Genomic DNA, 16,654 nt, shown 5'->3' with positions numbered 1-16,654 from the left:
TTCTTGTTAATAATCCATTATTATTTAAAGTACCAATATATAAGTACCTTTATATATTGGTACCAATGTATAAGTACCAAGTACCTTTATATTGTCCATTATTATTTAAAGTACCAATAACAAAGGTAACGGGTGAAAAAGAATAAATGGTTGGTTGATATACTGACATTGTAATTTTTTTTTCCAATTATGTTATCTTCGAAACTAATTCTTTGCCAATACTTGCTAGATAATCATTCAGGATATTTGATTTGCAGTAATTGTCAACTAAAGCATTTCCTGTTTTTAGTTGTATTCCATCTTCATTATCATTAATTTTTAAATGGTTTTCTTATACAGGGTGTCTACTGGTCATGAAAGTCATGAAAGTCATGAAAAAGTCATATATTTTGCTTAGTGGTCATGAAAGTCATGAAAAAGTCCTTTATTTACCCAACTGGTCATGAAAATCTGAAATCTCCGAGTATATTTTTATACTTCATACTTTTATACCTCATACTGCATGTACTGAAACAGTTGTATCAGGTCAGTAATTGTGAGAATTTCCCCCACCAGTTAGTGCTGGCTAACTGGTACTTTACTGTCTTCCTAGCTGCTCCCCATTTCATCTTCTAGTCTCTATAATATACTAACAACTTTTTACTGTCCAACTTTCTGATCTGCTATTTCTTTACTTCTAAGAAATGTAAATTGTGTATTTTTGGGCCTTTAGACTTATGCAAATAATATTATTCGTTTGAGTTTGCAGATTTTAAATTTGATGATCTATTGTTTTAAAACGAATTTCTTTTATAATTTGTTTTGTCTTTGGGCAGTTCTCTGAGTGCTTAATTTCAGACAAATTTCTGCTAGATGGATAATTATACTGAGAATTAAAACTTCAAATACAGTATAGAGTGATTCACTGGTAAGAGCAGGCCCGTATTTAGGTAAGTGCTATTCTGTGCTCGAGCACAAGGCCGCAGAATTTTAGATTCTTTCTTTAAGATTCACAATAAGTGATATTTAAGACTAGCAACCCGCATAGTTCCGTGCAAGCACGAGAAAATATGTTCATGTTTTTAATTCGCTCTAATTACAGTAGTTACTAATTAGCTATCTTATCTGAAAAAGTCATCTTCTACCCCCACCCCAAGGGGTGATGATGAACTTGAACATCATGAAAACTGATATCGTTAAACTCAGAGACCTCGAAAACTATGAATTTAACACTAATATCGGTCGGTTTTGATTACTTTTAAAATCTCGCCCCCCTCCCAACCTCACTCCTAGAGAGTGGAGTATGACCTTGAAGTTGAATTGGATTAAAATGTCACTATTTATCTCAGCGACCCCTAAAATTACGAATACTTTGGAAAGAGCTTAAAAGTATATGAAAGTATCCAGACTCTATGTAAACTAATATAATTTTTTACATATAAAGCTTTATGAAATGTTTTTTACTAAACTCACTATGATCTTTAATTATGTGATAAGTTCAAAATAAACAATGTCAAAAATACTGTCTGTTTCTTTTTTTTTTTTAATTCCATATTTTACTATTACAATGATAAGAGTAAATATTTAAGAAATTCAAATGGCATAACGATTGATTAAGAATTAATAGTGTGCATTTTCTCGAGACAGTAAATTAAACCCTACTTGAATAAATTACATCCCAGTATTGAAAGAAAGTGCCCCCTGTGGATGAGTGGTTAAGCTCGTTGCCTTGTAATCAAGGGGTCTCGCGTTCGATTCCCGTTGGGGACAGAAGTGGTTCGGATCCCACGATAAGCTGTAGGTCCCGTCCTTAGTACGTCATCATCACCCCTTTTAAGGCAATGGCTAACTATCATGGGTTCATCATATCCAGGAACCATCGGATCAAACACCTGCCTATAGTTTTTCTTTTACTTTCAGATTGGAGTTTAATAATGCCTGGAAAGTGCAAATTTAGTGAGGCGTGGTTCAATGCTGACCCATTATGGAAATTGTGGCTACGACCAGTGACAGACGACAAATACAAAGCATCTTGTTCGGCCTGCAGTTCAACGTTTGATGTTAGTTGTAGTGGCATTGCTTCAGTTAAATTGCATGCTAAGGGCAAAAAGCACTGTGAACTTGCTTCTTCTTTGGTGACAGGCAAGCAGAGATTATTACCTTGTAAGGACCCTGCTGAATCTGCAACCAGCAGCTCTGTTTCATTACCAGGAAGAGAATCACGTGATGTAGAACTGAGTACTGCATCTGCTGGTTGTGCAACTTCTATGCATAACTCAAGCATCAAGCAATTCATGATTGGTGATGAAGTAACAAAAGCTGAAATTTTGTGGGCATTATTCAAAGTTTCTAGTCATTCATCAGATCGCAGTGTAGCCGCTGCATCGGACTTGTTTTCTGTTATGTTTAGTGATAGCGCCATAGCTCAGAAATTCCATATGCAAAAAGATAAGCTAGCATACATGGTAACCTATGGTTTAGGTCCCTACTTCCAGAGTTTGGTTGTTCGTGAAGTTAAAACTTCTTTATGGTACGCCGTATCATTTGATGAGAGTCTAAATAAAGTGGCTCAGCGAGGACAAATGGATATTGTTCTTCGGTATTGGAACAGTGACGCAAATTCTGTATCAACAAGCTATTTGACGTCTGCCTTTCTTGGACACTCAACGGCTGTGGATTTAAGTGAAGCATTTAGAATAGCTTTGGGGAATTTTGGACTTTCTCTCAACAACATAATCCAAATTTCTATGGATGGTCCAAATGTCAACCACCGATTTTTGACAGATATGAAGAACATGTTGAAGGATGAATTATCTCCAGACAATCCTGAAATGCTTGACACAGGGACTTGTACATTACACACTGTACATGGTTCATATAAAACTGCTCATGAAAAAACTGGGTGGGAAATGCACACATTTTGTCGCTCAGCTTATTATCTCTTTAAGGACTTTCCCAGCAGAAGAGCTGATTTTATTCATTATTCTGGATCAACAAAGTTCCCGAAGAAATTCTGCGTAATCAGATGGACACAAAACTCTGATGTTTTCCAGCGAGCCATTGAAGTTCTTGGTGCATTAAAAAAGTATGTAGAAAGCGTAGAAAAAAAAAATCCACCTGCATCAAAGAACTTTGAAAAGGTGAAAGAGTTCCTGAAAGATAAACTCCTTAGTGCGAAGCTAAATTTTTTACTGTCTGTGTCCGTTATGCTGGAACCATTTCTGACACTGTTTCAATCTAATGACTGTCTGCTACCATTCATGTACCAGGAACTCTTTTCCCTGTTGCGAAAGGTGGCTGATCGTTTTGTGAGGGAAAATATGATGGCAGAAATGACAAGTCCTCCAAAGTTAATGAAACTAGACATCTCCAAAGAAAGTAATTTGAAGTTGGCCCGTGATATTGATATTGGATTTGGAGCAAAAAATGCATGCAAAAATTTGAAAGAAGCTGATGTACTACAGTTCAGGAATGACTGCAGAACGTTTTTAGTTACTATGTTTACAAAGTTGAGTGTTAAATGTCCCCTCAAGATGAAGCTTGTTAGAGGCGCAACTTGCTTGGATCCTGAAGTGATGTTGAATGAGAACCTCCGTTCTTCACGTGTGAATTCAGCCCTGGAAGAATTTGTGGATAAGAAGTACATGGCTCCTGAAGTTGCTGATCTGGTAAAAAGAAACTACATTTGCTTCTGTGAAAAAAGCAAGGTGAAAGAAACTTTAAAAGCTTTCTCCAGGAAAGATTATAAACTTGACCAGTACTTAATGAAGCTGATCAGCGAAACCAGCCTTGTTGAACCAGCTACACTGAAATTCTTCAAGCAACTTCTGATCTTATTTCATGGTAATGCTGCAGTAGAAAGGTGCTTCTCTGTCAACAAGGAATGCCTTGTAGAGAATCTGGCAGAAGACTCTCTCATTGCTCAGCGGTCAGTGTATGGTGGAATCCAAGCAGCAGGTGGTGTGAAGGCCGTTGCAATCACAAAGCCTTTGATGCTATCTGTGCGAAATGCATCGTCACGAAGACGAGAAGTCCTCAAAAGGCAAAAAGACATCTACGAAGAACAAGAGAAAGCAAAACGCACCATGTTAAAAGACTTAAAATGTTTGGAACTGAAACGTAAAGCTCTCAGTGACTCAGTAACTTCAGAACTTGATGGAATTGATGTTCAAATTAACTCATTAAAAAAGAAGTTGAACTTGTGATATTCAATCAAGATGTCCATTTTTGTGTTCACTTTTTTTTAAGTTTTGATGTGATACTAGTATGCAGACTGTGCGAAAAAAATATTTGTAAAAGTACCCTTGAAAAAAGAGAAGAAAGAAGGCATCAGACCCCATCCAGGATGAAGGTTCCATTATGAACAAATTCAGTAGGTCTTATCAGTATGTTTATGTACGCTAATTTCAAATATGACACGATGGAAAAGAATTGTATATTTACGTAATCAGTCTTTTCTTGTAAACGAAAATTATAAATTTAGAATTCAGAGTACATAAAATGCAGATAAAAAACCTAGCTGAATGTAACGGGACTGTTCACAAGATTTTTTTTAAATCTATAGAACCTGGTAAGCCTTAAACCCATACTTGAACCGCAATTAAAAATTTGTTTACTGCCTTTTAAATTGCTCTTGCATTTTAAAATTAGTTGTCAGCTAATCGACATTATGTACATTAGACAAATAAGAACATAATGTGATCTTCATCTTAACCGATGCACCACTGATGGTAGGGGTTTATTATTACTAATGGTAAATTTTTATCGCCATGGTCATGAAAATTTGAACAAAAAGGTCATGAAAAGTCATGAAAAAGTCATGAATTTACTTTCTGGTATTCCAGTAGACACCCTGTTATAGCTTCACAATGACACTCCAGAATGTTCCACAATGTCAGACAAAGATTCTTATATTTCATTTTCTGATGGTACTTATTATTTAGAATACATTATCTCGCAGCAGAAGCTACTAACAGGTCGAAAAGCTCCTGTTATTTTAAAACCAGGACATCTTTTCTTTTATGTAATTGCGTAATAGAAGTATTAGAATTATGTATTAGAATTCCGTGTTAGAATTATGTATTAGAATTTCGTGTTAGAATTATGTATTAGAATTCCATGTTAGTTTAGGATATATTGCAAAAGCACTGTAACAATATTAAACAGAAATTCTTTGATGCTTAGTTGATTATATTTCTCTGTTTTTGTGCATTATGATAGTGTCCTTATAAACATAAGTTTCATTGCTCTACAAATGGCATATAGTTCAACTTTGAAAAACTGAAAGTATGAGCAACCTTTCGGGGGAAGTTACCCTGCTGTACACTACTAATGCATTTGTTAGTACTTGCACTTCACAGGCAAACAATTTTGGCCTGTATAGACTTATTTTACTATGAGTTGCTGCTCCATTATGTCTTCATGCCACATACATACGGCTGCAATCAAACTCGCACTCATAGTATTGTCCGTTCACTGTAGCTTGGCGCTATGTTTTGACACAAAACCTGGCCAGCGAATCTTAGCAGTCCTTCCCCTACTTTCCCCTTATAGCAGTTGTAACAGTGGAACTAACTCATCAATTTTAGCACTAGTAGGGTTTGGTATTTGCAAGTAGCGTAAATTTCGAAACAGATTACTTCTTCTCTAATCAGGACCGTAACTTGTGTGGGACAGGGGAGGGGCAACTTCCCCCCAGGGAGGTTCCCCGCCGTTCGAAGGGGCCCATTTGGAGACGAAATTTTCTTAATCCATATACAATACTAACATGAAATTATAAATGAAGCATCAAACAGTTTCACTACATTACATAAAGCAGCGCACAAAAGGTAAATAAAACAAAAGTGAGCCGTGTGCCCACTTCAGTAAGAAACGTCTATTATTAGGGGCCCTAGAAATAACATTTATTCGTATGGCTTTGAGATTTGTCAATGTTGTCCTCTTAATTAATTTGTCATGTATGGAACGGGCCCAAGGGCGTAAGTGACGGCCCCGCAGACCTTGCCGTGAGGGAGGGCCCACAGGCTCCGGGGGGGCATAAATAGTAAGAAAAAGGTAGAAAGAGGGGGGGCCAAGAATGAGAAAAACAACTGTTTCTAGGGGACTCAAATACACATATTAATGCTTACCCCCCAGAAAAAAAATCTAAGTTACGGCGCTGTCTCTAATGTGAATTTATTGGTACACTTGTGCTAATAGTTAACTATAACAGGTTGGTCTCTTTAAACCTTGGGCCGTGGAGAGAAACAATATTACAGGAGGATAGTATTCAAATTTTAAGAAGGTGGGGAAAGGAGAGCAAGGATGAGAAAGATGAGAAGAAAGAAAGAAAGAGAATGAAAGAAACACTTCTACATTTACTTCATAATGAATTTAAACACAAATAAACGAAAAAGGGATGTCGGAACCCACCACCATAATATTTGTGGAAGTGTTGACAACATAATATTTTGAAGGAATATATTTCCCGCCAATTCTGGAGCCTCGGTGTTTGACCCAATTCTGGCCTTGCAGCAGTGGCGGATCCAGGAAGGCGATCATAGCGATTGCCCCCCAGGAAAGGAAACTTTCTCATTTTATATATTTAAATAAAACCCAATCCCAGAGTTTGGAGCTCTTAAAAATAGCTCTAAGTAGCAGTATTAAAACCTACCGCCCTCAAGAAGTCCGTTCTGGATCCGCCCCTGCCTTACAGAAGCTACCATCTAGTCATTCACCTCGTGGGACTGAGGAAAGCCTTAATAAGGAATAGCGGCCAGAGCTGGGTTCATGCCCACGCTCGATCTGCCTATTTTAATGCCTTTTTTCGTGTTGCACAGTGTCTAGTAAGGGCACCCAAACAGGGCAAATGTGTACAGCTTTAAAATGTTTAAATGTTAAAATTCGCTTTATACTGTACTTTGAACACTTAATTCAATGTGTATTATATTCTTCTTACAGCAGCATGATTGTTAGTATTTATAATTATTGCATCATACTAATCCTTCTCAAAACTCGTTCAATTAGTATGAAATTCTAGACTTGACAGTTTGCAACATTGCAAACCTTCACCAACAGGCAATATGTGGCGAGAATATTTCCACCTATACTCGCATCGAAATTCCCAGCCCTTGTTTACAATCGGTACAATATGTTTCTGTCGCCTTATCATGAAAACAACGCTGTCCAGCGAACCTAACGATCTTCGCTACCTCTGTTTATTGTTTACAACACAAACTGCCATCTTCCAGTATTGCCAGGCGTACAAGGTTTTCGCACACTTTCGAACAAGAACACTTGTACAAAATTGAGTGTGCATTATATGTAAGATTGTATTACATAATAACTAACTCAATTTTTCATAACGTTAATACCTCAGTCATCTCAAAAGCAGCAATTTATGTAGTAATAGCACTTGGTCCATGACTGTGCAGAAGTAGGTACATTCGGTTCGGAAATTCATGTGCCTGGCAACCATGAATTAACCATGTAGGGGTGAGAAGCAAGGTTTTGACGCTCGCACTACAATTGTTGTTAGTAAACAATCTTCCATCCTAGAGTGAACAGACAATATTTGTGTGAAAAAGTGCCTCCGCTGAAAGCGAGATAGAAATCTACTGGATCTTGATAAAATAAATATAAAAGAAATACAAATACAAAAGTGTATCAAAAAGTAATGCGAGTTGTACTGAAAAACTTGCTAAGAGAAATATCTAAAACTGAATCATATTTGACACATGGTGTCACATTAACATTGGACGTAGGAACAACTGCGGTTCAAACATGCATTCCGATGTGACACCAAATCGCCCATGCCCTTTACAAAGAATTGTTGCTCCAAGTTACCTAACCAGGTAACCGTAGTCTGTTGTGACTCTTGCAGTGTATTGAAATGAAAACGTTTCTTTAGGAATCCAAACAAATGGTAGTTGGAAGGGGCTAAATCAGGGCTATACAGGGGATAGTCAAGAATTTTCCAGTTGAAAATCATGATGTGAGTACGGGTCCGTTGGACTGCGTGTGGTCGCGCGTTACCGTGCAGTAACAACACTCCCTAGCATAGTGCTCCTTTTTGTATCTGACGTAGCTACTTTCAGCCTGCACATAATTTGACCGTTTATGTCCGCAGTAATATTTGTAATTTTTGCCAGAAATTCAACATAAATATCGCTCTGACGGTCCCAAACCAAGTAGCTATTCTCTTCTTCACAGATATTGTGGTCTTGAATTTCTTGGCGGATGGAGATGACGAATGTTTCCATGTTATGCTCTGGCGTTTTGATTCAGATGTCCATAGGGGTATTGGAGTTTCATCCCCCGTTATGATGCGATGAAAGAAAGAACTTCCTTCGCGGCCATATCGTGTGAAGTGAGTCAGGGTGATTTTGGTCCTTACTGAGATGTTTTGGCATCCAGCGCGCACACACTTTCCTGAAGCTAAGTTGGTCATGGACAATACTCCTCACTAAACCACATGAGATTTACAGTGCATCTACAACGTCATGCAACCTCACTTTTCTGCTTCACGAATAATCGCATCGACGTCACATTCCTGTCGGCGATGGACGTTGCTGGTCTGCCACTTCTGTCGTCATCTGTCACAGTCTTTCCACCGCTTGCGAATGCGTTGCACTATACATATACCTGGTACTGCGACATAACACTCTCCATAGACTTCCACCAATTCTCGATGAATGTCAGATGATTACCGTCCCTTAATCCATAAGAAACGAATAACACCGCGCACTTCCTCCTTTGAATAATGTTCAAGTCTATACGCAATCTTTAAATTACGCTAGATACCAGAGAGTTTACCGTAGAAGGCTGTAATTACCATCAGACTTCCTCCACCTTGGTGGCTGCAACATACAAAGAAATTAATTAGGTAAACAAAGAACTCTTGGGTTTAGAAATAAATTTATTTTATTTTTTAAACAGCTTTGTAATAAAATATATCAACATGACTATGTAGCCAAATTAGTATATTGTTGGCTCAGTAATCCCGAACATAACATATGTGATAAATATTTTTTAAAGTGAAAGCCCTTAAAAGTCTTTCTACATAAAACCAGACAAAATACTTTTGAAACATAAAAATATCAAAATACTACCAATCAGCAAGTTTTAAGTAATATCATATTAAGTTTGCACAAAATGCTTTTGCTTAGAAAAAAAGATGTTTGCATGCTATTACGTCAAATCCTTATGATGATGATGATGATGATGATATATTTTCGTTATTGGTCTAGTAACTAAGACGTGTTTACGATGTGCATTGTCCCGTATCCAGTTTCTGGTAAGGGTACATTGAAGAAAAATAGTTCGGATTCCATTGTCAAGAATTAGTGGTGCATCTTGAGATTACAGTCCCTTGATTTAAATCTAAACCTAGTTCACTGAAGGTTGCATCTTACACACACTTGTTCCTGAAAAAAGAAAATTAAGGAATCATTTAAAGATAAATATTGACTAGAGAGACTGTTTGATCCTTCTGTTGTATCTTTAACATTCGATAATTAAGCAGATATAATAACAAACATTTATATAGCCTCTGCTGCAAGGGATGCTAAATTTTCCAATCAATCAATGACGAGAAATATTATATTTGTAAATGATGGCCTTATCTATCAGTCGATATATGATCACCAGTCAGTAGTTGATATTTTTATATAATTTTCAGTCGTATCCTCTCATATGTTATCTTCAATAATAAACTCTAAACTGCAAACCATGGTTCGTCTGATTCATGCAGCTCGAATAATTACGTTATTGAAGATTTCTTGTACTGTGGTTGGATCACTGAAATGAGTAGCATACCGCCGTGCTGTGCGAGAGATCGTGAGTTCATTTCTTGGGTTCCACCAACTCTTATTTCGTTAGAATTTTAATTCTTAATCAAAAGAAAAGAAAGTAAAGAGTCTTAAGTATTATATATCGCTAACGGGGGAAAAAATTACTTGTATAATTGATACCCTTCAGGTGTGTCCGCTTTTATATTCTCTCATACTCCGGAATGAAACTGCCAAAAGTTTTCTCTGTTAAATCAATCGAAATACATGTTCAAGAAGCAACAGCTTTTATCCACGATTGCTTGAAAACTAATAAATTGCTCCTTGTACGGATCTCGGAAGGCGTTCCGTGCATTACTAGGTTTCAGCCAACACACAATTGACCCATTGTCAGCGACACGTCTTTGCCCAAAGTAACTTTGCTTCTGTATGTCTCGGTTAAACAGATATATATTTGGCTGACTCGTTTCGGGCTATGAGAGGGTATGTGGCTCCAGAAGGGCTTTAAACCTTTCAAAACGTATCCGCAACTCCCCAATAATTGTCATACAAAACTTTAAGAACTAGATTTTTTTTAAATAAATCCTTCATACCTAATTTAAAAAAATAAATAAATTTAATGAAAAAATAGTCGATGGAACCCAAGATTCGAACTCATGGTGTGCTTCAGTTTCAGCCATCCAACATACCTCAGGAAAAAATAATATCCAATAACAATTATTCGAGATTATCGTAATTTCTTTTTAAAGTTGCAAGAATTTATTTTTGAACTCATACGAGTGAGTATATTGAGAACTATATAGAAATATCAACGTTTAGACTGGCGGGATTTCAAACAGTGGTCTCTCAACTGTCAGATAAGATAAATCACTTGTACATTTTAAATTTCTTTTCGTGTTTCTTGTATATAGTACGTTGGAATTTAATCTGTTCTTCAAACCATTCTGGAGAAAATTATACATTTATTAACTGAGTAGTTGAAATGCCCGTTCTTCGCACGGGGAAGTTAGGTTTATGGAGACTATTATAATCCCCTCCCCCTTAGGATACGTATTTCAATGAAAGTGTAATCATAAAAATCCATAAGTTATTTTACTTTTGGCATGAATTTTGAAACACCCCAACTCCTAGAATAAGCCCTTTAATCAAAGTGATTTGATAAATTCCCTGTTTGAGGTGCGTACAGACAATGTTATAAAAATAATTTCAAACGGGACACCCAATTTCTCATTTCTATGAGAAATATGTATTCGACACTAATCTCGGTCATTTTGGACATCTTATTTTTCACCCCTTCTCACCTTCATGCAGATGGAGGTTGAACTGGGTTTCAGCTGCCTCGAAAATGTCACTATTCATCTCAGCGACCCCGAAAACTGGATTCAACACTAATATTTGTTGTTTTCGATTATTTTTTCTCAACCACACGAGCTGCTGCTGGGCAAAACGATATACTCATACCTGTACTGTCGACAGTTAGCGCGAATGCATTTCATCAATTCTAAAGAAACGGCCAGAATTGGTCAACAGAAAATATTGTCATATATCACATTGATAATACCAGACTGTATACATCTTTAACAACTCGTCAGAAATTGAGAAAACTTAGCTGTGATGTTTATAATACATTCACCGTCTAACCCGGACCTAGTACCGCCAGACTATTATTTGTTTCGGTCTCTGCAAAACTCCTTGAATGGTGTTAAATTAGTTTCAAAAGTGGGCTGTGCAAAGCACGTGTTATTTTTTTTTTTTAAACCAGAAATCCCAAAAGTTATTTAGCGACGGGATTGTGGTGTTGTAGGAAAAGTGGTTGAAGGTAATCGAATAAAATGGTGCATATCTGGTTCCATAATGTTAATTTCAAATAACAATAAATGTGTTTTCAATTTTGACCTCAGTATTTTTAGACAACCTGATAAAAAATGGAATACCATTTACATTCGTGCATGCAAGATACAATGGGTATAAATATTTACTTTAAGAGGACATCCTGGAAAGTTTAGCAGACATGCATAAATGTCTGCTAAAGAGGAATTAGCTTTATCTACGAGAAAGTTCATTGTTTTGATTTGTAATAACGCCGAATCCTGACGTTAATATGCCTAGGTATATATATAAATTAAATAAGTAAATTTACTTTATAGTGTTCGTTCTCTTTATAATTTCAGTAAGTATTCAGAATAATTTTTCTTTCTTTTTAACAGGTTCACAGTCTAGTCTCTGTGCTGCTGCTCAGTTATTAGGATTGGAAGAATCCGTCCTCCGTAACTTACTAATAGTTAAAACAATCAAAGCAAAATCTGGTAGTATAGACAGAAAAGCCTCTGTATATCAGATTCCTTGTGTTAATATTGAAGAATGCAATGGTCGTAGGGATAGTTTGATGCGTTTTCTCTATCAACAGCTCTTCCATTGGATTGTAAATTATATCAACTCGAAGCTGGCCGCTAATGTGACAGGAAAAGTAAATGTATTAGGTAACACTTTTCTTTATGTCAAGTAAATAATTATATTTAATATAATATATAATATTATATTTAATTTATCTCTGAATATTATATTTAATTTATCTATAAAAACATGTACCTTTCCTGAAAAATGGAAGGAGTCAGTTGTGTGTCCAATACCCAAAACAAACTCAGCTAGCAACATCGAACAGTTCCGACCAATTTCTATCTTATCTGCGTTTGCCAAGGTGTATGAATATATACTGCATAAGCGAATAATGGATCATGTTAAACCTGCATTATCTGTCAGTCAGCATGGATTTCTGAAGGGCAGATCTACTGTATCAAATCTAGCACTAATAGCAGACTACATTTCGAAGGAACTTGACAAGCAAGGACAAGTAGATGTCATATATACTGATTTTTCTAAAGCATTTGACGTCATTGACCATGACATTCTGTTAAACAAACTGGCATCCTTTAACTTCTCGAAATCAACTCTGCAATATTTTGCTTCCTACCTTCAAAATCGTAAACAAACTGTATTGTATCGTAATCATAAATCTCAAATCTTCCATGCAACATCTGGAGTCCCTCAAGGCTCGAATCTGGGACCTCTACTTTTCATTTTGGCGGTAAATGATCTTCCTGAGTACTTTCAGTTTTCTAAAAATCTACTCTTTGCTGATGACCTTAAAATATTCAACAGAATTGAAACAATTCAGGACTGTTTAGAACTTCAGAGTGACTTACAAAATCTTGAAATTTGGTGTAAAAACAATAAATTTAAGTTAAATGTTCGTAAATGCAGTTATTTAACATTCACTAGAAAAGAAAAATATATTCAATATAATTATTCAATATTAGGGGAAAAACTGAAAAAGCTTGATTTTATAAGGGATTTGGGAGTTATTTTTGACTCAAAATTAACCTTTATTCAACACATTGAAACTATTTGCAAAGAAGCCTACAAAAATCTTGGATATATTTATCGAGTCAGTAAAGATTTTCAAAATGATCAAACTTTAATTGTACTGTATTATGCATACGTCAGGTCAAAATTAGAATATTGTAGTAATATATGGAACCCTAATATACAGAAATACTCATTCTTGATTGAGCGTACTCAAAATAAGTTTCTAAGGCTTCTTACCCTTAAGAAAACAAAATTCTATCCAAAATTTGAAAGCTACATTAACCTTGTTGAAAATTTTAATTTTGAAACATTAGAACTCAGGAGAAGAAATATTGATTTATTGTTTCTACACAAACTCTTTCATGGCAAAATAGACTGTCCTGATCTTAACGAAAAAATATGTATCCAAGTACCATCTATTAAATTGCGCACTGCTTCGAAAAATACATTTTTTTGTATGACAGCGAAAACAAACGTTTTAAGCAGATCTCCTATATGGAGAGTTAGTGCAACCTACAACACGTTAGTTAAAGAAAATTTCAACCTGGATGTACTGGCAATGGATGTAAGTAGTTTTAAGAAGTCTATTAATTTTGTAAGACAAATGTAATTATGACCAATAGCTTTATTAACCTATATAATCTGTATAGCGATATACTATGTAACACTGTAATTAGGCCTGTGCCTGTTGTGTTATATGTCAATAAATCAAATCAAATCTAAATAAATTTGTGTATAGAGCTCCTCCGTGGCTAAGCGGTTAGCATACGCGCCTTTGGCGTGAGGGACCCGGGTTCGATTACCGGCGGGAGCTCATGTGGTTCGGATTCCACGTTAATCAGTAGGTCCACGTCTCATATAGCCTCGCCGCTGAACGGGACGTTAAACTCAAACTCAACTCAACTCAATCTGTGCATACTTACTGCTTCGATATGCAAAATATTTCAAATTTTTGTCTGATGTTTTATTGAAATCTTCATTGGAATAATATTTCGTAAAACATTTAATTGAAGTATAATAACAGAGAAGTAGTTAATAAGAAGGAAAATAATTTCCTAAATAAATAAACAAATAAAAAGTCTCCGATCATTTAAAAGAATAAACAAAAACACACTATACCAGCTCAATATTTTCCTTTAGTTTAACGTCCTACGAATATGATCCAAAGCTAAAAAAAGAGACAGTGGTGATGATAATTAACGAAATAATGATATTAAGAATATTGGAGGAAACTGGAAAACCTCGAGAAAACCCTAGCACACGATCTTTATCCACTACAAAGCTTTCTTGACACGATCTGGAATCAAGCCAGTGAGCCCACCAGAAGCGAACGCTCTATCACAGACACCGCAGCCCCTTGCTTAACGTATGTATTAACAGTAATGAACATACACACACACACACACACACACACACACACACATATATATATATATATATATATATATATATATATATATATATATAATATGAACACTAGCAGATTATGATTTATACTAGCAGAATACCCGTTCTTCTCACAAGGAGAATACGCTTCATTTTGGACATAAAGGGGTGAATTTGGATTTAAACAGCATCGGAAGTGTCACTGTTTGTCTCAGTGACCTCGAAAATCATGGATTCGCCACTAATATCGGTCATTTTTCAATCATTTTTAAATATCTCCCCCTCCCTTAATCGAATTTGCACTGTCAAAGTAATAGAAACCACCCCAAGTTCGACCCTCATCTATGTTGAAAATTTGATTGAGTTCGGTCGTATGGTTCAAGAATTGTCACAAAAGTAGTCACTTTCATTTTTATGTTTAAATATCTTCCCCTCCTCCTCGTCTAAGTTGCACACCGTCAAAATGAAATGATAGAAACTATCCCAGGCCCGAACCTCATCTATGTGGCAAATTTAATCGAGATCAGTCGCGTGGTTCAAGAGTTATTAAGTTTTATTTATTTTTATTTACACGTATTTCTCTCCTTCTCATTTTTTACGTTGTATTGTCAAAGTGAAATGATAAAAACCATCCCAAGCCCGAACTTCATCTGTTGAAAATTTGATCGAGATCGGTCGGGTGATTCAAGAGGTACAAAGTCACGAAAATAGTGGCTTTCATTTTATATATATATATATATATATAATAGTAAATTATTTTCACGCTTTTTTTTTAACTTTATGTCTGGTAGAAATTTAAGTCTGGTAAATAAATAATATTGTAGATGGAAATTCTCAAAGACATCTAAGTTGAACGTCCTTTCTTCACGCTAAAGCAAACCGATGGTAATGTTAATACGTCATTTTGAAATAAAAGTCGGAATGAGACGAAAATTCGTATATTGATAACATAGATTCAAAAGTCTGACTCTAGTATCAAGTTCTCTCTATCCAAACTACCGTATCTTTTAAATGAAGAATTGAGTGTGTACATTTAATTTTACTGAATTCGAGTTAACACATGTTTGCTAACGATTGTTGTCTTTGTTTTTTCTTAGGCATCTTGGATATTTATGGATTTGAAATATTTGAGAAAAATAGTTTAGAGCAATTGTGTATTAATTATGCTAATGAAAGACTTCATTACTACTTCATCAGAAAATTCGTGAATTATCACCATAAGATTCTTTCAGAGGAAGGACTTGTTCAAAGCATAATGCAACACGACGATGATGTTGGACGAATACATTTATTAGATTCTTCAGTCTCAGTTTTTGGAATTCTGAATGAAGTAAGTACTATATATTAAAGGATATGCGAAATTTCGGAAGACTAAAAAGAAAAAAAAAATAGTTTGATTATAGTATATGTGCTCTTCTGCTCAACTGTTATTTCTTATTTTCACGTTAATTTGAATATCATAAATTTCATTTTACTTAATATTAACTTAAGTATTATTTTGTATTTCATGTGCAGTGAGAAACAATATTAAGTATAGATTAGAGCTATCATTTCTTATACCTCCAACCTATACTTAATATTGTTTCTGACTGTACATCATTTCGTTTCTTCAATTATTTTCGCTTTCCTTACTATAAGTAAAATATACTAGACGCATCAATTTGTTACATCGTACGTATGTGCACTATATTTATTCACCCTATCCAAGAAGTAGTAACCAGTCAATCATCATGCAATGGTCACATTCCCTGGGCAAGGTTCAAAAATTATGTACACATATAACGCAATCTTCAAGCAAAACCAATAGATTAATGGATGTCCATTTGTACTTTCTTGCTTTTTCGTCATCGGTTAAGTTGTGAATAGTACCAATCATTCCTCTCCTGGATTATTACCGAAATGAGAAATGCTGTATTTATGGCAACATTAGAAAAAAATCACGAAGAAACCTCCTGTACAAAAGCGTGTGTCATTCATCACAAGATAATGCTGTACCTGATGGCACAAAGAATACATCATGTACTATGAATTGCTTCCCAGGAATGTTACATTACTGCTGATATTTATTGCAAACAACGCAGACGCATTGCGGCTGCAATTCAAGAAAAATGGGTTATCAAGTGGTGCTCCCCATACTAGACTAACGTGACAAAGCT

The 16,654-nt window shown here is 35.6% G+C and overlaps 1 protein-coding gene across 3 annotated transcripts in view; it reads left to right on the top strand.

The window, feature by feature from the left end:
- LOC145694736 (unconventional myosin-XIX-like) overlaps positions 1–16,654 on the top strand; it is a 90,275-nt gene that overhangs the window by 38,542 nt on the left and 35,079 nt on the right. For all 3 annotated transcript variants that reach the window (XM_081771317.1, XM_081771318.1, XM_081771319.1), the window contains 2 exons: positions 11,954–12,226; positions 15,596–15,828. In XM_081771317.1, the coding sequence (XP_081627443.1) occupies positions 11,954–12,226; positions 15,596–15,828 (506 nt within the window). The remainder of the gene's footprint in view (positions 1–11,953; positions 12,227–15,595; positions 15,829–16,654) is intronic.

Source organism: Thermobia domestica, chromosome 9 (assembly GCF_964235325.1).
Source record: "Thermobia domestica chromosome 9, izTheDome1.hap1.1, whole genome shotgun sequence".
Classification (NCBI taxonomy): domain Eukaryota; kingdom Metazoa; phylum Arthropoda; class Insecta; order Zygentoma; family Lepismatidae; genus Thermobia; species Thermobia domestica.
This window is presented reverse-complemented; position numbering and strand designations above follow the sequence as displayed.